Source organism: Anolis carolinensis, chromosome 1 (genome assembly GCF_035594765.1).
Source record: "Anolis carolinensis isolate JA03-04 chromosome 1, rAnoCar3.1.pri, whole genome shotgun sequence".
Lineage (NCBI taxonomy): Eukaryota > Metazoa > Chordata > Lepidosauria > Squamata > Dactyloidae > Anolis > Anolis carolinensis.
In genome coordinates, this window is record NC_085841.1 from 257080889 (window position 1) to 257106585 (window position 25697).

The 25697-nt window shown below is 44.3% G+C and overlaps 1 protein-coding gene across 4 annotated transcripts in view; it reads right to left on the bottom strand.

Moving 5' to 3' along the window:
• nckap5 (NCK associated protein 5) overlaps positions 1-25697 on the bottom strand; it is an 856064-nt gene that overhangs the window by 746736 nt on the left and 83631 nt on the right. For all 4 annotated transcript variants that reach the window (XM_062975038.1, XM_062975005.1, XM_062974931.1 and 1 more), the window contains exon 2: positions 10065-10190. In XM_062975038.1, the coding sequence (XP_062831108.1) occupies positions 10065-10133 (69 nt within the window). In that variant the 5' untranslated portion in view covers positions 10134-10190. The remainder of the gene's footprint in view (positions 1-10064; positions 10191-25697) is intronic.

Genomic DNA, 25697 nt, shown 5'->3' on the forward strand with positions numbered 1-25697 from the left:
CTCCAGACCCTTAATCATTTTAGTTGCCCTCCTCTGGACGCTTTCCAGCTTGCCAGCATCTCCCTTCATCTGCGGTGCCCAAAACTGGACACAGTATTCCAGGTGTGGTCTGACCAAGGCAGAATAGAGGGGGAGCATGACTTCCCTGGATCTAGACGTTATTCCCCTATTGATGCAGGCCAAAATCCCATTGGCTTTTTTAGCTGCCGCATCACATTGTAGGCTCATGTTTAACTTGTTGTCCACGAGGACTCCAAGATCTTTTTCGCACACACTGCTGTCAAGCCAGGCGTCCCCCATTCTGTATCTTTGATTTCCATTTTTTCTGCCGAAGTGAAGTATCTTGCATTTGTCCCTGTTGAACTTCATTTTGTTAGTTTCGGCCCATCTCTCTAGTCTGTCAAGATCGTTTTGAATTCTGCTCCTGTCTTCTGGAGTGTTAGCTATCCCTCCGAGTTTGGTGTCATCTGCAAACTTGATGATCGTGCCTTCTAACCCTTCGTCTAAGTCGTTAATAAAGATGTTGAACAGAACCGGGCCCAGGACGGAGCCCTGCGGCACTCCACTTGTCACTTCTTTCCATGATGAAGACGACGCATTGGTGAGCACCCTTTGGGTTCGTTCGCTTAGCCAATTACAGATCCACCTAACCGTAGTTTTGTCTAGCCCACATTTTACTAGTTTGTTTGCCAGAAGGTCGTGGGGGACTTTGTCGAAGGCCTTACTGAAATCTAGATATGCTACATCCACGGCATTCCCTGTATCGACCCAACTCGTAACTCTATCGAAAAAAGAGATCAGATTAGTCTGGCATGACTTGTTTTTGGTAAATCCGTGTTGACTATTAGCAATGACCGCATTTGTTTCTAAGTGTTTGCAGACCACTTCCTTAATGATCTTTTCCAGAATCTTGCCTGGTATTGATGTGAGGCTGACCGGACGGTAATTGTTTGGGTCGTTCTTTTTTCCCTTCTTGAAGATAGGGACCACATTCGCCCTCCTCCAATCTGCTGGGACTTCTCCTGTTCTCCAAGAACTCTCGAAGATGATTGCCAGTGGTTCTGAAATAACTTCCGCTAGTTCCTTCAATACTCTTGGATGTAGCTGATCTGGCCCTGGGGACTTGAATTCGTTTAGAGTGGCCAGGTGTTCCTGGACAACTTGTTTCCCTATTTGGGGTTGGATTTCCCCCAATCCTTCGTCCATTCCATGTTGCTGAGGTTGAAGATGGCTTTCTTTTTGTGAGAAGACCGAGGCAAAGAAGGCATTAAGCAGTTCTGCCTTTTCCCTATCCCCTGTCACCATCACCCCATCTACTCCTTGCAGTGGCCCTATCGCCTCCTTTTTCCTCCTTTTTCTACCAACATAAGCAAAAAAACCTTTTTTGTTGTTTTTTATGTCCCTGGCAAGCCTGAGCTCATTTTGCGCTTTAGCCTTGCGAACCTTTTCCCTACAGGAGTTGGCTATACGTTTGAATTCTTCTTTGGTGATTTCTCCCCTTTTCCACTTCTTGTGCATGTCACTTTTGAGCTTTAGCTCAGTTAGAAGTTCTTTGGACATCCATTCTGGCTTCTTTGCACTTGTCTTATTTTTCTTCTTTGTTGGCACTGTTTGCATTTGCGCCTTGAGTATTTCACTTTTGAAAAACTCCCATCCATCCTTAACTCCCTTGTTTTTTAATATCGGCGTCCATGGGATGCCGCTCAGTAATTCCTTCATTTTTTGGAAGTCAGCTCTCTTAAAGTCCAGAATGCGTGTTTGACTTGTCTTAGTTTCAGCATTCCTTTGTATTGCAAACTGCAGGAGCACATGGTCACTTGCCCCTAAGGATCCAACCACTTCAACTGTATTGATCAGGTCTTCCACATTTGTTAAGATTAGATCAAGAGTTGCTGATCCCCTTGTTGCCTCTTCTACCTTCTGGACCATAAAATTATCTGCAAGGCAAGTGAGGAATTTGTTGGACTTTGTACTCTTGGCTGAGTTTGTTTTCCAGCAGATATCGGGATAATTGAAATCGCCCATGACTACTATATCTCTTCTTTGTGCCTGTTTGGTCAGCTGTTGACAGAAGGCTTCATCAAGTCCTTCATCCTGACTCGGAGGTCTGTAGTAGACACCCACGACAAGATCTTTTTGAGTCCCGGTTCCCTTGATTCTTATCCAGATGCTTTCAAGCTGGTTTCCCGGATTACAGTCTTGCATTTCTTCTGCAACGTAACTGTTTTTGACATATAAAGCTACTCCCCCTCCTCTCCCCTTTGTTCTATTTATGTGAAAGAGGTTATAGCCCTCAATGGTTAAATTCCAGTGATGGGAGTCATCCCACCAGGTTTCAGTGATGCCTATGACATCGTATGTGTGGTGCTGTGCTAGGAGTTGGAGTTCGTCTTGCTTATTTCCCATGCTCTGAGCATTAGTGTAAAGACATGTAAGCCCCTGTGACCTCCCCTCGAACTGTTTATTTGGGATTATTGTGCTCTCTGTACTTGGTCCTTGCTGTGTTTGTGCAGCCCTCCGTTTAGCCTTACGGCGGTTCCCTGTGGTCGTGGGTAATATAGTGTTCGCCAGGCTGTTGTTCCCCTCCCCCAGTGGATTTAGTTTAAAGTGCGCCTGATGAGGTTTGTGAGTCTGTGTGCAAAAAGATGTTTTCCTACTTGTGTGAGATGCACCCCATCGCTTGCCAGTAGTCCATCCTCTTGGAAGAGTAGACCATGGTCAAGGAAGCCAAAATGCTCCTCTTGACACCATTTTCTGAGCCAGTTATTGACCTGTACTATTTTTCCGGCCCTTGTAGAGCCATGTCCTACAACGGGGAGGAGGGATGAAAAGATCACTTGTACATTATACAGTTTTAGCTTTGTTCCCAGAGCTCGAAAATCATTTGTGAAATCCCAGACAGCTTAGCAGATGTTAGAAATTGTGGGAGCTGCAGTCCAAAACATCTGGAAGAGCAGAGTTTGAGAAACACTGTTGTATCGCAACAAAGATCTGAACATGAAGCATAGTCATTTGTCATGCTTTCTGAGCTCAACAGCTTTTCCAGCAGCACTGAATATTGTAACAGTAACGAGCTACACAGGAAGGCTTTACTATTTCTATAAAATGAATACAAACACAACATTCTTGATTCATGCTAAACAACTCACAAACATAGGGAAGTATGTACAGTTACATACTCCATCAATCTAGTATCTTCCAGATTTTTTAAAGGGTAAATCTCCCAGAATTCCCAACTGTTGAATATGCTGAATGGGGCTAATGGAAGCTGAAGTGTTTGTAGGCAGTGAAGCCAAGATATACCGTATACTTTAATTTACAGAGGACACTGGATAATCTCTTCACACTTTTCTATTTGTTGAACAACTACCCTAAATATTCATACTTGTTTGAGAGTAAATAATATCAGAATACGCTTACCACCAACCCTCCACATCCATAGATTCTGCATCCATGGATTCCATTATTCTGGCTTGAAAATATTCCCTACTCCCAAAATTTCCAAAAATCAAATCTTGGTTTGCCCTTCTATATAAATGACACCATTTATTACACCATTGCACATAATGGGAATTGATCATCCATGGATTTTGGAATCCGGGGGGGGGGGGTGCTAAGGAGCAGATAGGCTTAGTACAGGATGAAATGTTCTCTTGGCAAGCAAAGGGCTCCACCAGCATCCAGTGCCTCCGACGGTGAGAAGAAGATTCCACAGATACCTTGCTTGTTAAGGCTAATCCAATTGCAAATCACAGTGGTATGTGACTAAGCCTTGGAAAGGTGAGAGCAAAAGCAATCAGCCTCCTAAGAAACAATTCACTGCACTTTGCTCCTGAAAATTGAAAGCCTCCCATTTTTTAAAAAAGGACTTTAAAACCTCAACTTTATATAGGCAAGGTACTTGTAAAGATGAAACATTCTCAAGAAGACTGCTCAGCTAAATGCCATCACAGCTGCAAGTGTCAATCCAAAGCAATTCCCAGGGCAGCATGGGAATTATTCTCGTAAATAAAGAGCACAGCTTGAAACACTGACTTTTTCTGATCAAAAAGTCTCCTGGAGACAAGTGAATCATTTTAGGTCAGGCAAAGGCCTTAGTTTCTGGTGGGCCTTTTATTATTTTCACAGGCAGCACGGTATTCAGAGTAGGTAGAAAGCTACATTTCTTCACAGCGATTGTGATATTGTCTAATGGTGTTTTAACTTTGAACACGGTTACAGAAGGATTTTTTAAAAAGAGTGTATTTAAAGAAAGCTTAAAATCTTTTCAGGTAGCAGCTTAAGCAGCCTCAACAGCTGCCCAGTTTCTCTTAGGTACAAATCAAATACAGGAACCATAATTATGGCTTAAACATTTTAAAAATAAAACCATCTATGCTGCTATTTCAAAATCTTATCTTAGACTAATACAATGAAAACTCTTAAAAAGTTTTGACACGTTTTAAAACTTTTTAAGTGAGCATTCTTTGGACTGAATATAATAGTCGTCCTATCAAGAATAGACCTACTGAATCAATGGGACTTAAGTCAACAGCTATGACTGTCCGTGCACTCAGTGGGTTGGTTCTCATTGGGACTTAACAACAGGAGCTAGTCCATTACCTATTAGAAATATATATTAATCTAACCAAATTATTTGTTGTTGGGCTGAGTTCTGGTTCAAAACCCTAGGATGTTGTTTACATGCAATTGAGAGATGAGCAGACACAAAAAGACGACCAGCAAGTCAAGAAACTATTTTTAACAAACTGCATTCCACTGTGGGGTCTAGACTTCTGTGCTAAAATAATATATGGAGCCAGACTTTATGATGTCATGCCTCCAGCAACAACTTTTGAGACAGAAATATATTTCTGTGCATTCTGAATCCATTTTTGTTGCCTTTATTTTAAATAAAGTATGAGCGTTACATTGGACACATTGGCAAAAGCTTTTTGTTCAGTGCATGAGATCCCCCTCCCTGCATTCAACTACAACCTGCACTATCTTGATTCATTTGTCAGTACTGATCAGAAGTGTAGTCCAACAAAACCTGGGGACTCAATGTGTGGGAGCATTGAAAGAAATAAGAACTCATTGACTCATGATAAACCTGCACAAGTAAACTATGGCTCTTCAAGTTGTAAACCTCAGGATAATGTGCAGCATAAAGGAGGGGCAACAAGTAAAGAAGAAAGTGGTTTATCCTAAATTCCTGTGATCCAATCTGTTTTTCTCTCAGCCCCAGGAAACCTACAGGTAAGGCTGGGAAGAAATATGGCTGAGTAAGCCAAGCCCTATGAGGAACAGCTTATGGTATGTTTACCTTGGAGAGAGAAAAAGGCCAACCTTGACAAAATAGTGAAGAGCAGAGACATCACACTGGCAACGAAGGTCCGCATAGTGAAAGCAATGGTATTCCCCATAGTAACCTATGGATGCGAGAGCTGGACCATAAGGAAGGCTGAGCGAAGGAAGATAGATGCTTTTGAACTGTGGTGTTGGAGGAAAATCCTGAGAGTGCCTTGGACCACAAGAAGATCCAACCAGTCCATCCTCCAGGAAATAATGCCCGGCTGCTCACTGGAGGAAAGGATATTAGAGCCAAGGTTAAGTATTTTGGCCACATCATGAGAAGACAGGAAAGCTTGGAAAAGATCACGATGCTGGGGAAAATGGAAGGAAAAAGGAAGAGAGGCCAACCAAGGGCAAGATGGATGGACGGTATCCTTGAAGTGACTGTCTTGACCTTGAAGGAACTGGGGGCGGTGACGGCCGACAGGGAGCTCTGGCGTGGACTGGTCCATGAGGTCATGAAGAGTTGGAGACGACTAAACGACTGAGCAGCAGCAGCAGAAAAAAAGGCCAGGACACAGAGCAATGGATTCAAAGTACAGGGAAAGAAATTCCACCTAAACATTAGGAAAAGTATTGTTGAAGGCTTTCATGGCTGGAATCACTGGATTGCTGTGAGTTTTCCAGGCTATATGGCCATGTTCCAAAAGCTTCCTCCTGACATTTCACCCAAATCTATGGCAGGCATCCTCAGAGATTGTGAGGTTTTTTGGAAAATAGGCAAGTGGGTTATATATATCTGTGGAATGTCCAGGGTGGGAGAAAGAACTCTTATCTGTTTAAGGCAAGTGTGAATGTTGCAAAACCTTGATTAGCATTGAATAACCTTGCAGCTTCAAAGCTTGGCTGCTTCCTGCCTGGGGGAATCCTTTGTTGAAAGGTGATTAGATGGCCCTGATTGTTTCTTGTCTGGAGTTCCCCCGTTTTTGGGTGTTGTTCTTCATTTACTGTCCTGATTTTAGTTTTTTTAAATACTGGTAGCCAGGTTTTGTTCATTTTCACTTCCTCCTTTCTGTTGAAATTGTCCATGTACTTGTGGATTTCAATGGCTTTTCTGTGTAGTCTGACATCGTGTTTGTTGTGCTGTGTCCAGGTTATTTCATCAAGTGCTCTGCTATGGCTGACTTCTCTGGTTGGATTAGTCTGCAGTGCCTTTCATGTTTCTTGATTCGTTTTTGGGCATTGCTGTGTTTGGTGATCCCTATGTAGACTTGTCCACAGCTGCATGGTATACAGTAGACTTCTGCAGAGATGAGAGGATCCCTCTTGTCCTTTGCTAAACGTAGTATTTGTTCAATTTTCCTGATGGGTCTGTAGATAGTTTATAGGTTGTGCTTCTTCATCAGCTTCCCTATGCAGTCAGTGGTTCCCTTGACACTCTTCCTCTGGGTGGATTTTTGTCTTTACTCTCAAGGCTTGTTCTTGGCCATGCAACTCTTCTGATGTCTGTGGTGGAGTATCCATTGGCCTCTAGATCCCAGTTTAGGTGGTTCAGTTCACCTTGAAGGAGGTGGGGTTCACAAATGGTTTTTTCACAGTTTGCCAGGGCTTTAATTGTTTTTTTTCTTGGGTGATGGTTGGAGTTTTTATGTAGATATCTATCAGTGTGTGTGGGTTTTCTGTAAACTTTGTGGCTCAATTGTTGATTCGGTTTGCGGATGACTAGGACATCTAGAAATGGCAGTTTTCCTTCATTTTCTTTTTCCATGGTGAATTGGATGTTTGGGTGAATGCTGTTGAGGTGGTCCAGGAACATGTTTAATTCTTCTTCTCCATGGTTCCAAATGGTGAAAGTGTCACCTCTGAGGATGCCTGCCATAGATGCAGGTGAAACGTCAGGAGAGAATGCTTTTGCAACCTACAGCCCAGAAAACTGACAGCAACCCATTAAGAAAAGCTTTCTGATGGTAAGAGCTGTTTGACAATGGACGATACTGTCTTGGCATGTAGTGGGGATTTTTAAACAGAGGCTGGATGGCCATCTGTCAGGGGTGCTTTGATTGACCTGCCCAACACAATTGCCATGTTAGGTGGTAATATAACTACTTTTTCCAGTCTGGACTCCTTTGCTTTTTAATATTAGCACCTTAATAATTATAAAAGATTTTTTAACCTCACTATGAAAAGACACAGAAGAGAAAACATCATGTAGGATTTCCAGCATCAAACATTGTTCTAGAGTCAGAACCCCTGTTATTTTCTTTTTCTTTTTTACAGGATAGTAACCAAAACATAAAGTCAATGACATCCTATTTCACTACAAGATTCATACTTGCTGTACTCGTGCTGATTAATTATTTATCTGGGAATAGAAGGAATCTGCTGTTGAGAGGGTAGAAAAGGAGAAGACAAGGGAGTTCCTTGATTTATTTTACAAGCTAGGAGGCTGTCCTTTCATCTCTTCAACTATAACTGCTCTATTACTGACCCAGAAAAGGGAGGTGACTTTGATTTTCATCTCCACTTTCCATTCCTTCCCAGGTCAGCTGATTTCATCATCTACAGAAATCTCATACCAGCCTTCCTACATTTGCACTTTGAAGGGTACTAACTCAACATGTCAGCACCCTTCTGAAACACTGACCCTGGGAATCTAATTTCTTTGAAAAGAAAGCTGCTTTTCTGTCATTCCGTGAGGGACAAAATCCTTATGCTGAAAGTGGAACCAGACAGCAGGCACAAAGATGCGGATTTTGCTCAAAGGAATCTCCCAGGGCTTTGAAGGAAAGAGCAGGTTTTCTTACATTGCTACTCCTCCCTGTATTAATTTACAAATGCACCCTATCTCTATCCTATTCTGAGTGCAAAGTATATTCATCATTACACGCACTCTCATAGTCCAGCCATTAGGTAGCTTAAGGAAAGTTTTACAGTATGCTGCAATTCTCAGGAGCACTCGATATGATATTTAACACTAGTTCTCTTCTGTAAAACCTCTTCCAGAGGACACTGCCATGACATGATTGAAATTCTCAAGAGCACAGATACCATACTCAGCTCCACTTCTCCTCTGTGAAACCTTTTTCAAAGGAATCTATATTTCTTTCACCATTACAGCTGAGGGGATGTTCATAAATTTAAACTGTGTTTCAAAGGACTAGGTGGGTCTTGATATACAATCCCCACACCCAATTTTTTTTTGGAAAGCCCCGAAAAATGGTATGTGTTGAAAACAACTTAAGAAAAAAGGTTCTGTATTCTCTTAAGTATTTGGCAGGGTTGAAGCCCTGCATAATATTAGGATATGATTGCATGGAAATTGATGTTTCTTTCAAGTGATATTAAAAAACATGTATATTCTAGTCTGAAGCATACCTACAGTATACTTCACATAAATAATGAACAGGTGAGCTTCAAGGGTGAAGAATCACCAAGAATTGGAATCCATGAAGTCAAAGTTCCAGGCATTTGTTATATGTGATAGAATTGTTGCCAAGTGTGACATAAGAGCTCGATCCTGCAAGGGATACATTACCAGCTGGAGCACTGTTACCTGAAACTACAGCTATGATTGAACACCATTAAGCCACCCGACTTCTAATCCAGGTATACCATAAAGTCACCCTGAAGGGCTTAGAAAGTCCCAGTAGTATCCTTTTGGGGGAAGCATGTTATTGAATCACCTGACCAATATACCGTTTTCCCCACCCCAGGCATGAGTAAGTAGGTGAATCTGTGGATATGAGTTCTTACTGGATGGGGTCTTATTGTATATTCAGTAAAGAGTTGCCCCCAGTCACAGCTCTGTTACACAAGTTTGTCTCATTCACGGGCATAATACAGAGCATATGTCTAAAAAAAATGTCACATGTGAAGTGTGGGCTGCATTATTTCCACTTCAGTGAAAATGAAACTAATGCATAGATAAGTTCTTTGTCCACAGTATCAAAACCATTGCAACCATTTCACAAGACAAGTGTAAACCTAAGTTTGTTGTTAGTTGTGCACTCAAGAGAGAGCAACAGCCAATCATGGCTGCCAATGATAATATGTGAGTAACATGCATACTTTTAAACATGGGTTTGTTATACTGGTTTTGCATTTTAGATAAACACTTCAAAAACATTCTGTGCACAAACTTTTTTATTATTTGAAGTAACAGCTCCATATCTGAGCTGCATAGTACATCCCAGATTTATCAAACTATCCTGAATAAAACACAACCTTTTCTCTGTAATTTTTTCCTAGAGTATCAATGCATCATGCCCCTACACAGATATCCCTTCCTGTATTTGGCTGCAAACTTTTATTTACATTTGGCTATTAATATCAATGTATTTTGCAATTCTGAAAATATAGTGCTTAGATCTCATCTGATGCAAATTTAGATATACCCTCTGAAATCACTAGGACTTACTAGATATTATTTGGGTTAGTCGCAATTAAATCCTATTGATTTCAGTGCAACTGTTGCAAAAATTATTAAGTCTGATTCCAACACAATGACCTCAATTCAATATTCCATCAGTATAGCATAACAATCTGCAAGTGGACCTTACACTATGACAACCTTACACTAAAGATGGAAGGGTGGCTTTGGACACTGCACACACAGAGAGAATGAAAAATCAAACAAACGTTACAGAGACACTACCTGAATACTGGCCACAATCTTGAACATGTGTTTTGGAATACAATCAAGCTATAAAGGAGCACCACTGTGAAAAGGCTAAATCCTGCAGCCAGAAAGACAAAAACATCCAGAAGTGTAGAAACATTTTTGTACTCACCATAAGGCTGCTGTCCAAAGAGAATCTCTTCCCAAACTCCCTTTTCACTAGTTTCTGCTTTTTGTCCATGGCTGAAGTTCCTTTAATGTGTAGTCAATTAGAACTGCCAGGTTTCTGCTGTTCTCACTGGAGAAATATATTAAAATTCACATCTTAAAAATTGACTTATTTGATATTAAACATTCCAAAACAATGGTTGTTGCTATTAATTTGAATTGCTTGTCTTTGGTGTTTTTCTAAATTATAAAGCGAAAACAGAAATACTTCTACCTCATCAAAAAGTAAATTATTTCAAATTTCTGTGGAACCGAACACATCAGTCTCTGTTTTTATGATACTTTTATTATGATCATTCTTGCACAAATATTTATGTGCATTACTGTAAACATTTTACAAATATACATGTTTTAATGCATATCACAATTAACAAAAGTATGTTTTTGCACATTTTACAAATAGAATATTTCAAAACATTTTTCATATTTGATTTGTGCATATACATTTTTCTATGTAAACTGATTTTTTTCTGGAATGGCAGAACCTAGAATATTTCTTCCCTATCCCTACATTTCCATAGTATATTCCACATTTAAAATAGCTTACCATTATCGGTTGATGAGCGCTGTTTTAATTGAATTTTACGTTGTTTAATATGTCTATATGTTTTATTCAACTGTATTTTTACACTGTGTTTTATTTTATGTTCTCCTTTTGCCACGTTGTGTCATGTGTAAGCTACCCAGAGTCCCTTTGGGGAGATGGTGGTGGGATACAAGAATAAAGTTGTTGCTATTATTATTATTATTATTATTATTATTATTATTATTATTATTATTATTATCAACACATAGATTATTTTTGTTTCCATTCAATTCCTTGGAATCTAACCATGGTAATAAACAATTAGTGTTCCAGGTTTCCAAACATCAATAAGGAACAATAAGGTACGTAAATACCAAATAAAATATTGATTTCAGCTAACTTTGTCATGTATTTCTCTGTAAAAGTACCATATTCTCCAAATTCAGAAATGACATGATGAACATATTTTCTGTCTTTATGAAGGGTCCATATCTCACTATATAGGATTTGGGGCATCATGATCAGTCTGTACAAAAGAAAAAGCTCTTCAGTCTTCAAACAGAGGGCATTCCTTATAATAAGGGGCATCTGGCAATCATACATACAATGGCATACATTGTTGTATAGCAGCATTGATTGCGAAGACAGTGCTGTAGAAAAATCACTTTCATTCATTTTCTGTGTTTTTTTTCCAAGATATAAAACAAGTCTGAATCAATGCACACTGCATTGTAGAATTTTACAAGGTTCACGATCTCTTGCAAAACAAAATCAAAAGCAATTCACTGTACTTTCATTTATGATACAAACTGTAGAGGCAGCTTGATACATCCTAGTTATTTTAGCAAAAACTTGGTTTAACAGGAAAGACCATTGGATCTACATTTTGCTATTCCTCAACAAGCAAGTATCCAATTTGTATCATCTGATTGATCAATAATTTCACAACTCAGGCTATTAGTACAGTATGATTCCTTTATCCATAAACTCAGTAGATGAAGGTTTAGAGGGCATGCTTATCAAGTTTGCAGATGACACCAAATTAGAATGGATAGCTAATTCTCCAGAAGACAGGATCAGAATTCAAAATGACCTTAACAGATTAAAGAGTTGGACCAAAACTAACAAAATGAATTTCAACAAGGAGAAATGTAAGATACTACACTTAGCAGGAAAAAAATGAAATGCAAAGATACAGGATGGGTGACACCCAGTTTGACAACAGTCCATGTGAGTCTTCATGGATAACAAGCTCAACATGAGCCAACAATGTGGTCCAGCAGCTTCAAAAGGAGCATAGTGTCTAGATTGAGGGAAGTCATAATGCCTCTCTATTCTGGTTTCGGTAGTCCTAACCTGAAATACTGTGTCCAGTTCTGGACACCACAATTCAAGAGAGATATTGACAAGCTGTAAGGTGTCCAGAGGAAGGTAACTGAAATGATCAAAGATCTGGAGACCATGCTTTATGAGGAGCATCTTAAAGAACTGGGTATGTTTAGCCTGCAGAAGACAAGTTTAAGAGGTGACATGATAGCCATGTATAAATATCTGAAAGGATGCCATAAGGAAGAGGGAGCAGACTGCCCTAGAGTCTAGGACTCGAAGTAATGGATTCAAATTACAGGAAAGAAGATTCCACCTGAACATTAGTTAGAGCTGTTCAAGAGTGGAACTCACTGCCTCAGAGTGTAGTGGAAACTCTTTCCTTGGAGGCTTTGAAATAAAAGCTGGGTAGCCATCTGTCAGGGGTACTTTGATTGTGCTTTTATTGCATGGCAGGGCCCATGTGGTCTCTATGATTCTATGATTCCTCCAGCCCACACATATCACAGAACAGCACTGGGAAACTTGGCGCACTTCCAGACAGACCCTATATTCCAGGATCTGATCCCAGGTTTTCTGCTTTAAACTGGATTATATGAGTCCCCACTGCCAGATAATCTGGGATAAACAGAACACCTGAGATCAGATCCTGGGATTTAGGGCCTGTCTGGAAGGCCCCCTAGAGAGGTCAACAAACAAAACTATTGGTGGGCCTCTCTAGGTCCTCTCAATGCTATTTTATATCATATTTCTGGCCCAAGTATAGTCAAATTGTAGGATATCCACACTTTCAGGCATCCAATGTGGATCTTAAAACATATCTCCCATGGATATGGGGGTGGTATTGTAATGGATAACTTTGCATCCTCTTTCCCTAGTTTCAAAAGTATTCACACTAATGCACATTTATATTTCCTACTTGAATCATTTATATAGCTACTAGCCATATAGTAAAGTTTGTTTATTGAATGATTTCCGAAATGTATTCTCCCTTGTCTAACTAGATTCCCAGTGCATCTTCTGAAAGATTAAAAATAACGATAACTAAAAAATGAAATACATAAGCTTGCAATATCTAAAAACTTAAGACATAAACCATAGTCAATAACACTGCACAGTAACTTAATCAGAAATTTCTAAAGTTAGCAACCCTTACCTAGCAGTAAAACAACACCGAAAGCAGTCCTTGAGTTTTTTAATAAGTAGAGAACAATAATGAAAAAAGCTTTCTTGTACGAGGACAATTAATAACAGCCCCAAATCTCAATGTGCAGGAGGATTGATACAGATTGACACTAGATACTAGGCTTGATCGATCCATGAAAAATTTGATTCTAAACTCGTTTCAAAACTAGAGGGGGCAGCGTTTCGTTTTTGGTGGTATTTACGAATTTTGCCCCCCAAAAAATTCGAAATTAACGAAAATTCGTTATTTTCGAAATTAATTCGTTAATGGCGGACGTGCATGCGCGGTCGCCCAAAAACAGCCCCGGGGGGGGGGGGGTCGGGGGCTCTCCTGCTCTCATTTTTTCAGCTATACTGATCAAATTTGGTACAGCGGGAGAACACAATCCACCCTGCTTGTTTGCTAAATTGCAGAGCGTTTGCCCTTTCCTAAGATTTATTGCACAATTTTATAGTTCACTAGCTGTGCCCGGCCACGCGTTGCTGTGGCGTATGGGAATTCTTTGTTAGGTAGGTGGAATAACAGTGAATAGCTTTGTAGCCTGAAAGCCTGGCCATTTTCTTATGGGAATCCTTGTTTGGTGAGGTGGAATAGAAAGTAATAGGCTTGCTGCTTGGAAGGTTAGGTAGTTGCCTTTTAGGGGGGTAGAATTGTAATGAATAGCCTCGGTGGTTCAAAGCCTGGGTGCTTGCTATCTAGGGGAAATCTTTGGTTGGTCAGTTTCAGAGTAGTATCACTGTTTCAAAGCCTGGTCGCCTTTTACGAAGGTTAATCTTTTATTGGTCTGGTTGAATTGCACTGAATATCCTTGCAGCTCCAAAGTCTGGCTGTATTTATTATTTTGTATTATATATATTACAAAATATAGAAAGCATGGCACATGGCCTGTTGTGGGTTTTGGCCTTTTTTTGGTGTTGTGATTGTGTTTATTGTGTGATTGTGTTGTAACTTACTGGAGGCAAGAAAAGAAAAGAAAGAAAAAGCCACAGCCGGCAAGGCCCATACCTTGAAATACTGCCCAGGGGGGCTGGCCACCGTTGGCCGGCACGCTTCCCAGACAGGGAAAAAGAGTGGCCCTCACAGGCGACGAGGCCCGCATATTGAAATACTGCCCAGGGGGGCCGGCCACCGTTGGCCGGCACGCTTCCCGAAAAGGAAGAAAGAGTGGCCGCCCCCAAGGAGGCTTCTGTGCCAAATCGCACAAAGGGGTAAAGAACGACAGCCGAGAGAGAAGAGAGATGCGGTGCATCGTGGGAAACACGACCACGTAGGCCGTGAGGCAGCAAAAACAAAACAAAAGGAAAGAAAGATAAACCCACAGGCGACGATGCCCGCACATTGAAATACTGCCCAGGGGGGCCGGCCACCGTTGGCCGGCACGCTTCCCGAAAAGGAAGAAAGAGTGGCCGCCCCCAAGGAGGCTTCTGTGCCAAATCGCACAAAGGGGTAAAGAACGACAGCCGAGAGAGAAGAGAGATGCGGTGCATCGTGGGAAACACGACCACGTAGGCCGTGAGGCAGCAAAAACAAAACAAAAGGAAAGAAAGATAAACCCACAGGCGGCGAGGCCCGCACATTGAAATACTGCCCAGGGGGGCCGGCCACCGTTGGCCGGAACGCTTCCCGAAAAGGAAGAAAGAGTGGCCGCCCCCAAGGAGGCTTCTGTGCCAAATCGCACAAAGGGGTAAAGAACGACAGCCGAGAGAGAAGAGAGATGCGGTGCATCGTGGGAAACACGACCACGTAGGCCGTGAGGCAGCAAAAACAAAACAAAAGGAAAGAAAGATAAACCCACAGGCGGCGAGGCCCGCATATTGAAATACTGCCCAGGGGGGCCGGCCACCGTTGGCCGGAACGCTTCCCAGACAGGGAATACATGGTGGCCCACACATTGAAATACTGCCCAGGGGGGCCGGCCACCGTTGGCCGGCACCCTTCCCAGACAGGGAATACATGGTGGCCCTCACTTTAAAATACTAGGCCGGCCACCGTTGGCCGGCACGCATCCCAGAGACAGAGAGAGAAGTAAAAAACGAGGAAATGTGGGCCCAAGCCCCTCTGACCCGGGGGGGCGGCCACCGTTGGCCGGCCCCACGCCCACACCCCACAACCCACGGGGAAGGGCATGCATTCTTTCCGTCTGCTTTAGAAATGTGGGCTCAAGCCCCTCTGACCCGGGGGGCCGGCCACCGTTGGCCGGCCCCACGCCCACACCCCACAACCCACATGGGGAAGGGCATGCTTTCTTTCCGTCTGCTTTAGAAATGTGGGCCCAAGCCCCTCGGACCCGGGGGGCCGGCCACCGTTGGCCGGCCCCACGCCCACACCACAGAACCCACATGGGGAAGGGCATGCTTTCTTTCCGTCTGCTTTAGAAATGTGGGCCCAAGCCCCTCGGACCCGGGGGGCCGGCCACCGTTGGCCGGCCCCACGCCCACACCCCACAACCCACATGGGGAAGGGCATGCTTTCTTTCCGTCTGCTTTAGAAATGTGGGCCCAAGCCCCTCGGACCCGGTGGGCCGGCCACCGTTGGCCGGCCCCACGCCCACACCCCACAACCCACATGGGGAAGGGCATGCTTTCTTTCCGTCTGCTTTAGAAATGTGGGCCCAAGCCCCTCGGACCCGGGGGGCCGGCCACCGTTGGCCGGCCCCACGCCCACACCCCACAACCCATGATACAAAGACACACTCAATGACTGCAAACCGTCTAGCCTCTTGAAAACAGTAGCCATTTATGTAGTCCACTATTTCATTATATTGTGATGTTTTGCAGCCAAATTATAAAATTAAGCAATAACAACATTACTGCATATTGAACAACTTCTTCTGTCACATTTGTAGTATAACATGAATTTTTGTTGCTTTATTAGGAAATTCATAACCTCATATGATGTGTGTACTACGCTTCTCTTCTACCAGTCCAATCCAAGATATTTCCTTATTTAAGCTTAGGTAAATCCGTTCAGCTTTGATCAGTGAGACTCTTCTGTATTCAAGGAAATGTTGGGTCAATGATACATAAAATAGAACTAAAGTCACAGTCAGCATACAGCATTAACAGCTTAAAAAACATTGGTGTAAAAACACGGCACGGGTCCGAGGGCTGAATAGAGAGGAGGTAGTTTGACAGTTAAAAAACAATGCAGTGCAAAATACTATTGGCCTGGCAAGCAATTCTAGGCAACGAACGACCACACAGGCCTCTAAGGCTTCTCGGAAGAGGAAGGTTTTAAGGCTCTGATGTTGGGTTCATGTTTGCATGGAGTTGCACTTCTGGGAAGAATTGTGTGTATTACTGGTGTTATTAAAGTTCTCCAGAAGATGAGTTGGATAGAGGGAAATGACTTCTGTTGGTATACAGTTAAAGTAAAGTTGAGGAAGTAAAATTATGAAAGTTATTGTGTGTAATGGAGTAGTAATGATGATTCCAAAGTAGAAACAAAGCACAAATGTTGATTCAAAAGGGAACATGAAGACATAAGTAATTGTTTCTAATTGCAAAACAGAGTTTCTGAGTGGATTGATTCTCTACTTATGAGTCTGCGGAAGATTATCATCACATACTGTTGACTACACCTGCTCAAGGCAATGGGACAGTGAAAGAAGACAATTTGGAAAAGTGGTAAAGGCCACGGTGTCCCACTTTTTTAAGTGATTCCACCATCTTCTATCATTATACCCACAGGCCAGCAAGAAAGAGTTCCCACTCGACGTAACCTGCGCCCACTCCTCTAAAGCAGCCGCAAAGGCACACGCCCTCACAGGCAAACGCCAACGTCCGCGTGCGCGGCCAGAGGGAAAGGGGACCCTAAGGCGGCCGTTCTGCGGCCACAACGTTGAGTACACTGCCTTTAAAGGGGAATGGGACAATGTCCCACTGTCTTTGATCATTCCACCCTCTGAGTTATACCAACAAGCCAGCAAAAAGCGGTTCGCACTCGACGTAACCTGCGCCCACTCCTCTAAAGCAGCCGCAAAGGCACACGCCCTCACAGGCAAACGGCAATGTCCGCGTGCGCGGCCAGAGGGAAAGGGGACCCTAAGGCGGCCGTTCTGCGGCCACAACATTGAGTACACTGCCTTTAAAGGGGAATGGGACAATGTCCCACTGTCTTTGATCATTCCACCCTCTGAGTTATACCAACAAGCCAGCAAAAAGCGGTTCGCACTCGACGTAACCTGCGCCCACTCCTCTAAAGCAGCCGCAAAGGCACACGCCCTCACAGGCAAACGCCAACGTCCGCGTGCGCGGCCAGAGGGAAAGGGGACCCTAAGGCGGCCGTTCTGCGGCCACAACGTTGAGTACACTGCCTTTAAAGGGGAATGGGACAATGTCCCACTGTCTTTGATTATTCCACCCTCTTCAGTCCAGCAAGAAACAGTTCCCACGAGACTGAAACAAGGCCAACACCTCGAAAGCAGCCGCAAAGGCACATGCCCTGACGGGCAAACGCCAACGTCCGCGTGCGCGGCCAGAGGGCAAGAACAACCAAAGGCGGCCGTTCCGCAGCAACAGAGGGCTAGGGGACCCAAAGGCGGCCGTTCCGCGGCCACTGCGTCGACCACACCCGCTCAAGCCGTTGGGACAGTGAAAGATGTAAATATAGAGAAGTGCTTGCCAAAGTCACACATCCTCAAATGTTCAGATGGACACATATCTCTGAAAAGTGTGAGTCGGGCGTAATCCTTCACCTAAAATGATTATGCGAAGTATCCACAACAAATATAACAGTGGAGGATCTGGAGAAGACGTAACAGTCCTGGCTCATGAGGGAAATAATTTTTGACCAACCAAAAAAAAAAAAAGGGAATTGAATGAAATACGTACCGAACCCAAATAGGAAGCATTTCCTACCTTGGCTTTTATGGAGTAATTTCCCTCAGAAAATCCTTCTACCTCTACTGCGTCAGTATTACAGGAGAGAAAAAGTTTTGTAACTTCAGACTACAGAGATGGGCCAAAAGTAACTTTATTAAGTTAAACAGGGACAACTGAAAGCTACCTCACTTAGGTATAAATAATGGAAATGCAAGCGACTGTTTTTGGGACGCATAGCTTGACAGCAGTGTGTGAGAAAATCATCCGAGAGTCCTCCTGGACAACAAGATAACAATGAGCCTACTATGGGTTGCGGCAGATAAACTATCCAATGGGCTTTAGGCCTGAATCAACAGGGGAATAGCGTCTAGATCCAAGGCAGTCATGCTCCCCCTCTACTCTGCCTTGGTCAGACCACACGTGGAATAATTGGTCACCGCAGATAAATGGAGATGCGGGAAAGCTTGAAAGTGTCAAGAGGAGTGCGACTAAAATGAATAAGGGTCTGGAGAACAAGCAGTATGAGGAGAGGCTTTAATAGCTGGCCATTTTTAGCATGCAGAAGAGAAGGCTGAGAGGACACATGATAGCAATATACAAATATGTGAGGGGAAGTCATTGGGAGGAGGGAGCAAGCTTATTTTCTGCTGGCCTGAAGACAACGGGACGGAGCAGTGGCTTCAAACAACAGGAAAGGAGATTCCACCTGAACATCAGGAAGAACTTCCTGACTGTGATGGCTGTTCGGCAGTGGAACTCTCTCCCCCGGAGTGTGTTGGAGGCTCCTTCTTTTGTAGCTTTTGAGCATACGCTCGATGGCCATCTGTCGGGGATGCTTTGAATGAAACTTCCTGCGTCTTAGTTGTGGGAGATCTCGATGGCCAATGAGTTCTATTCCAACTCTACATTTCTATGATTCCATGATTCAATGATTCGGGAAACGGCCCCTTGTGATTGATGAACCCCAAAACAACAGTGGGCAACGGTGAGTGATGATAAAGACGAGAAAGGAAGGGAAAAGAGAGAGGAAAGCATTGTAGGTTAGAGGAGATAGTAGTTGGACAGAGTCCAAAGGGGCAACCCCACCCCTGGCCACCCACTGAATTTCCCTAAGTTACTCTGAAGCATAGTTGATTAAAAGAGAAATATCGCTCTATGAGCCGTCGGTGTCAAAATCCAATTCTGGGAAATTCAACACGGGAAGGTTGGCCTTCAGGAAAACCAGTTTCTCAACTGTTTGCGGGTCCAGCAAGCTGCGGTGGGGAGTGACTACATCTCCCGCTAGGCTGAAGACCCTTTCGCTCTGCACGCTGGTGGGAGGACAGCTAAGGAACTGGCGGGCTACGTGTGACAGATCCGGCCACATGTGTTCGCGTGAAGCCCAATAGGCCAATGGATCACAAGATATTATCTCTGGAGGCTCCTCAAAGTACCTGTTGACCGAGCATTCGGCCGAGTCTACCTTTTGAGCAGAAGCCAGCAAAGAGGATTCTTCAGAGCAGGCTAGTATGGCCACCGTCTCTGCAAAAAAAACGTTTCCTGGTCGCTGCTGGAGATCCGTATCCCTACGGCAAACCCCTACCGGCTCCCCGGGACTTTCAGTCTCGCCACTAGCGCTAGTGCTGGGGGTGACAGGCATTTCCGGAAGAGGGGCCGCTGTGCCCGTTTCCTCCACCCTGGCAGCAAAGACCTCCCTTACAAGGTTAACTAGTTGGGCCTTCCACACGGTAAAGTCTTTTGGGCAGACGTTGTACTTTAGCCGGGGATCACACAAGGCCGCCAACATATGCACCTTGCTGGAAAGAAGTGGCTCAAGGTGTTTCCGTACAGCAAAGGACAACCTCCTCACCACCTCCTGGGCCGGCGGTGTCAGCGGTCCAGCCAGGGAGTCCAGTGTTCGACCGGCCCCAAGCCTTTCTAGGTGCCTCCTTAGCCTCAAGACCATGGGCACTGCCTGGCTAAGAAGGGCTTTTGATTCCGAAAGGGTGTCAGTGGCATGTTTGAATGGCTTTAGTATGTCTACTAGCTGGGAGATGGTGTCCCACTCTTGCTTATTTGGAACAAGTTTGCTAACTGGCGCAACCAACGTGAGGGAGATGCTGTGTACCGCCTTCTGCTGCTCGACCATGCGTTCAAGCATTTTAAAGGTTGAATTCCAACGAGTTGAGACGTCCTGGAGCAGCTTGTGTTGCAGGAGGCCTTCAAGGCTCTGTCTCTCTCTCAGCTGCCGGGCTGCCTTGATGCTCCTGTGGAAGTAGCCCGCAATCTTTCTACAGCGCTCGATCAGCAGGGCGATGTTTGCGTTGCTGGCTGGCTGCTCTTCCGTGTTCTTTAAACCTTCCTTGACGGTATTGTGAAGCATGTGGGCCATGCAGGACACATTCTGAAACCCGGCACTTTCAACCGCTTTGATCATATTTTTCCCAGCGTCAGTCACCATAAAGCCCCTCCTCATTTCTTCCGGCCTATACTGCATCCACTCCCCCATAATGTATTCCAGAGAGCTGCAGATGGTCTCTGCCTTGTGATCTCGATCAACTACCTCCAACGCGAGGAGTGCCCAACGATGGGATGTATCCATACTGCCTTCCTTCTCCCACCAATGTGCCGTGAGAGAGAGGTAGGAATGGCCTCCTCCCAAGCTTGACCAAATGTCAGAGGTAAAATGGATGTGTCCTCCCATGGCGCTACGCAACATCTGGGAAATGCGTTCCTTACAGCCCTCGTACAAGCCGGGAATTACTTTTCTGGAAAAGGTGTGACGGGAGGGGATTTTGTATCGGGGGCACAGCCGTTTCATAAGGCGTACGAAGCCTTCTTGTTCAACCAGGCGGAAGGGATGGTGATCAAGGGCAATCATCTCTCCCACAGTTTGGGTTATCTGCTGGGGTGTGAGTAATGTTTCCCCCGTTTTCTTTCTGGGTAATGGAATGGCCCAATCCTCCAAGGTGGACTGTGTCTGCCTTCCACCATCTTCACCAGGAGAACTTTGTGTGCTAAGGCTGCCACTGGAAGGGCTTGCAGTTCCCCCTCCTACCGATATGGAGGGATGGTGTCGCTTCAAGTGAGAACTCAACCCTGAGGTCGCAAGATGTCTCAGGTCTCTGCCTCTGCTGATATTTGCCCCACAGTGCCTACAAACAGCCAAGGTAGCACTCTGAGAGTGGACATGGAAATGGTCCCAAATATAAGACCTAGGCCTCCCCACAGCCACTGTGGGGACGCCCACAGAGATAGGAGTCGTGGGCACCCTTTCGTCAGCTTGAGAAAGTTTTTGTTTGGATGGAACAACCTCCTCTACCTCCTCCTCACTGTCAGTAGCGGGTGGAGGGGTTGGGTTATCTATATCCTCACTATCCACCACCTGTAGTTCCAGGACGGCTAAACCTGTATGTTCCATTGATCGTCCTGTGGTCTCAGCTCTATAAGACAACTGGCTCGGTGTGGAGGGCTGTGTACTTTCTGCATGCGAACAGCCGGCTTCTTCATCAAGTCCACCCACCCCGATACTTCGGCGTTCCAGACGGATGGGACCCACCCTTACTTTTTTGGCCCCCCACAGTGTCCTGGCTGTGCCTTTACCACTATCAGGACTTGCTCCCCCAGACCCGCGTACAGCTGAACGTTTCATGACAGCAGGAGTGTTTTCAGGAGACAGATGGGGGGATGGAAAGGTGTCGTGTAAGTGGTGGAAAATATTTCTTGTTTCTTGATTGGCAACGTGTTATGTTGTTAAGGGTATATTAACTGCCGCAAAACCGTCTATTTTTTTTTTAGTTAATTTTATTTTTTTACAAGGGGATACCTGTACTTTCCAGTTCTCTCAAGGACAATGGGAGGTGCAATTCTTTTTGGCAAAGTTGGCTTTTGATACACAGAAAGCGACCCTTGCACGGACAGACTGCCCTGTTTGAGCAGTGAAAGGGCAAAAGTGGGTCCCTTGTTTCCCAAAAAGGAGGAGTTTTAGTTCTCTCAAGGACAATGGGAGGTGCAATTCTTTTTGGCAAAGTTGGCTTTTGATTCACAGAAAGCGACCCTTGCACGGACAGACTGCCCTGTTTGAGCAGTGAAAGGGCAAAAGTGGGTCCCTTGTTTCCCAAAAAGGAGGATTTTTATTTCTCCCAAGGACAATGGGAGGTGCAATTCTTTTTGGCAAAGTTGGCTTTTGATACACAGAAAGCGACCCTTGCACGGACAGACTGCCCTGTTTGAGCAGTGAAAGGGCAAAAGTGGGTCCCTTGTTTCCCAAAAAGGAGGAGTTTTAGTTCTCTCAAGGACAATGGGAGGTGCAATTCTTTTTGGCAAAGTTGGCTTTTGATACACAGAAAGCGACCCTTGCACGGACAGACTGCCCTGTTTGAGCAGTGAAAGGGCAAAAGTGGGTCCCTTGTTTCCCAAAAAGGAGGAGTTTTAGTTCTCTCAAGGACAATGGGAGGTGCAATTCTTTTTGCCAAAGTTGGCTTTTGATACACAGAAAGCGACCCTTGCACGGACAGACTGCCCTGTTTGAGCAGTGAAAGGGCAAAAGTGGGTCCCTTGTTTCCCAAAAAGGAGGAGTTTTAGTTCTCCCAAGGACAATGGGAGGTGCAATTCTTTTTGCCAAAGTTGGCTTTTGATACACAGAAAGCGACCCTTGCACGGACAGACTGCCCTGTTTGAGCAGTGAAAGGGCAAAAGTGGGTCCCTTGTTTCCCAAAAAGGAGGAGTTTTAGTTCTCCCAAGGACAATGGGAGGTGCAATTCTTTTTGGCAAAGTTGGCTTTTGATACACAGAAAGCGACCCTTGCACGGACAGACTGCCCAGTTTGAGCAGTGAAAGGGCAAAAGTGGGTCCCTTGTTTCCCATAAAGGAGGAGTTTTAGTTCTCCCAAGGACAATGGGAGGTGCAATTCTTTTTGCCAAAGTTGGCTTTTGATACACAGAAAGCGACCCTTGCACGGACAGACTGCCCAGTTTGAGCAGTGAAAGGGCAAAAGTGGGTCCCTTGTTTCCCAAAAAGGAGGAGTTTTAGTTCTCCCAAGGACAATGGGAGGTGCAATTCTTTTTGCCAAAGTTGGCTTTTGATACACAGAAAGCGACCCTTGCACGGACAGACTGCCCTGTTTGAGCAGTGAAAGGGCAAAAGTGGGTCCCTTGTTTCCCAAAAAGGAGGATTTTTATTTCTCCCAAGGACAATGGGAGGTGCAATTCTTTTTGGCAAAGTTGGCTTTTGATACACAGAAAGCGACCCTTGCACGGACAGACTGCCCTGTTTGAGCAGTGAAAGGGCAAAAGTGGGTCCCTTGTTTCCCAAAAAGGAGGAGTTTTAGTTCTCCCAAGGACAATGGGAGGTGCAATTCTTTTTGGCAAAGTTGGCTTTTGATACACAGAAAGCGACCCTTGCACGGACAGACTGCCCTGTTTGAGCAGTGAAAGGGCAAAAGTGGGTCCCTTGTTTCCCAAAAAGGAGGATTTTTATTTCTCCCAAGGACAATGGGAGGTTCAATTCTTTTTGCCAAAGTTGGCTTTTGATACACAGAAAGCAACCCTGGCTCGGACAGACTGCCCTGTTTGAGCAGGGAAAGGGCAAAAGTGGGTCCCTTGTTTCCCAAAAAGGAGTTTTAGTTCTCCCAAGGACAATGGGAGGTGCAATTCTTTTTGCCAAAGGTGGCTTTTGATTCACAGAAAGCGACCCTTGCACGGACAAATTGCCCTGTTTGAGCAGGGAAAGGGCAAAAGTGGGTCCCTTGTTTCCCAAGAAGGAGTTTTAGTTCTCCAAAGGACAATGGGAGGTGCAATTCTTTTTGCCAAAGTTGGCTTTTTATTCACAGAAAAAGACCCTGGCACAGAGAAAAACAGCCCTGCATGAGGCAAGGGCCAAATCACCAGGCTCCCTTGTTTCCAAAAACCCTTTAGAAGAATGCCCACCCCGCCCGCAACAGAAAAAATGGCGCAGCAGAATAATTGCTGGCCGTGTGGGAAAATTGAAAACGCCAATCTCGTGAGGAAAAAAACACCCACAGGCCCTTTGCAAAAAATTATAAAAGCAACACCCAACACCCAACAGTTTCCCCACACCTCCCAAACTCACCCACCCAAACCTTTCTCCCGGTCTTCTGTAGCCTTAGCCTAGCTCAGATCTAGCTCAAAAACAGCCAAGGAGGCTGTGACGCAGCAAAGTTTCCTGCCTGCCTGCCTGCCCAGAAACTCCCTTCCACCCTCTTCAGAATCCCGGTGCGAATGAGCCACGAGGCTGAGTGCAGGCTCTTTTCATTCAGGACGTCCTACCAGCCCCTCCCCCTGGTTTAACGTGCTCTCTGATTGGCCACAAGGTGCCAACAACACGCTAGGTTGCCCCAGTGCCATTAAACAAGTTTGGGTGATTTGCAAAAGCATTTTTTAAAAACGAAAAAAAAGGCGCCATAACGGAAAACGGCCAATCGCGGTTCGAAACCGCGATATCCAGACGTGTGGACAACCAATGCCGTATATTGCTTCAAAACAAACGAAAATAACGAATTAATAACGGGTAACGGGGAAAACGAATTATTTGAGCAAGCCTACTAGATACCCAGGTATTAAGCCATACAGAGGCTTGTACCAGTACACTGAATGTGACACCACAAAGTAGGAGAAGGGAAAGGTGATGGATTTATTCATTTCTATATGAATAGACACAGTGCACCTATTCCACACACTAACAGACCAAACCTATGAAAATATATTTGCTGAACCAATATAGGGCTGGTGGTAGAAACTGGTGGTATTGAGCACATACTGAGACCCATACTACAGTAAAAGATACAGTGGTGATCCTTAGATTTATTCTTCCTCGTATCTCCCTGCAGACATCTTACTCAAAGCCTCCTTCCCCAAAACCTAGAGCCCATAATCTCTTATCTCATTTTTGGGCTCTGATATTAGAAGCTGTTGATCCTGTTTCTGAAAATTTTTCTTCCACATTTATTATCCAAATGCTTGTTTCTTGCTATAAGCAGCCCTGAAAAGTCTCTTCTTCCTCAAATGTTTATTGCATAGTAAAGCATTTTATTGCACAACAAAATATAACAGGATCATCTACAATGTACACTGGGCTACTGGGGAATGCTCACTGTAAACCAAGTGTTGAATTGTATGCCTACCTCTCTATCCACTGGAATAACAGATGGCTATTCTGTAACTGTTTCTTATCTCAGCAAACGTTTCACTGTCCAAAATATTATCTCAACAGCTATAGTCATGTCCAAAGAATGAGAACATTTTGCTAAGGGATTAAAAACAGGTCAGTAAAATGATTGTATGTGAACACACCCATTGTCCACCCTTTTCTGGTATTCAGTCAGCTGATGTTATTTAATTTTTTAAGATGTAAATCATTCTCTCTGGAATTTTTGGCTAGCTTTTAGAACTATGTGCAGAGAGAAGCAAAAATGTACAGTAAGAACCTTACAGCTTCAAACGAGAATAGATAGCCTGAATCAAGAACCAATAGTGATGCAACATAAATCTTCATATGAAGCTACTTTACACCAAGTAAGATACCAATAAGTTGATTGTCTGAACAAGGAGTGAGAATCCTGTGGGCCAAGGTAAATCTATTGGAGAAGGAATGACAGCCCTACACACACACACACACACACACACACACACACACACACACACAAAAGATTACTTACCACCACTGGAAAATTTCTTTGAGTCCCTAAATTACAAGCATCGCAAAAAAACAAGATGTTGA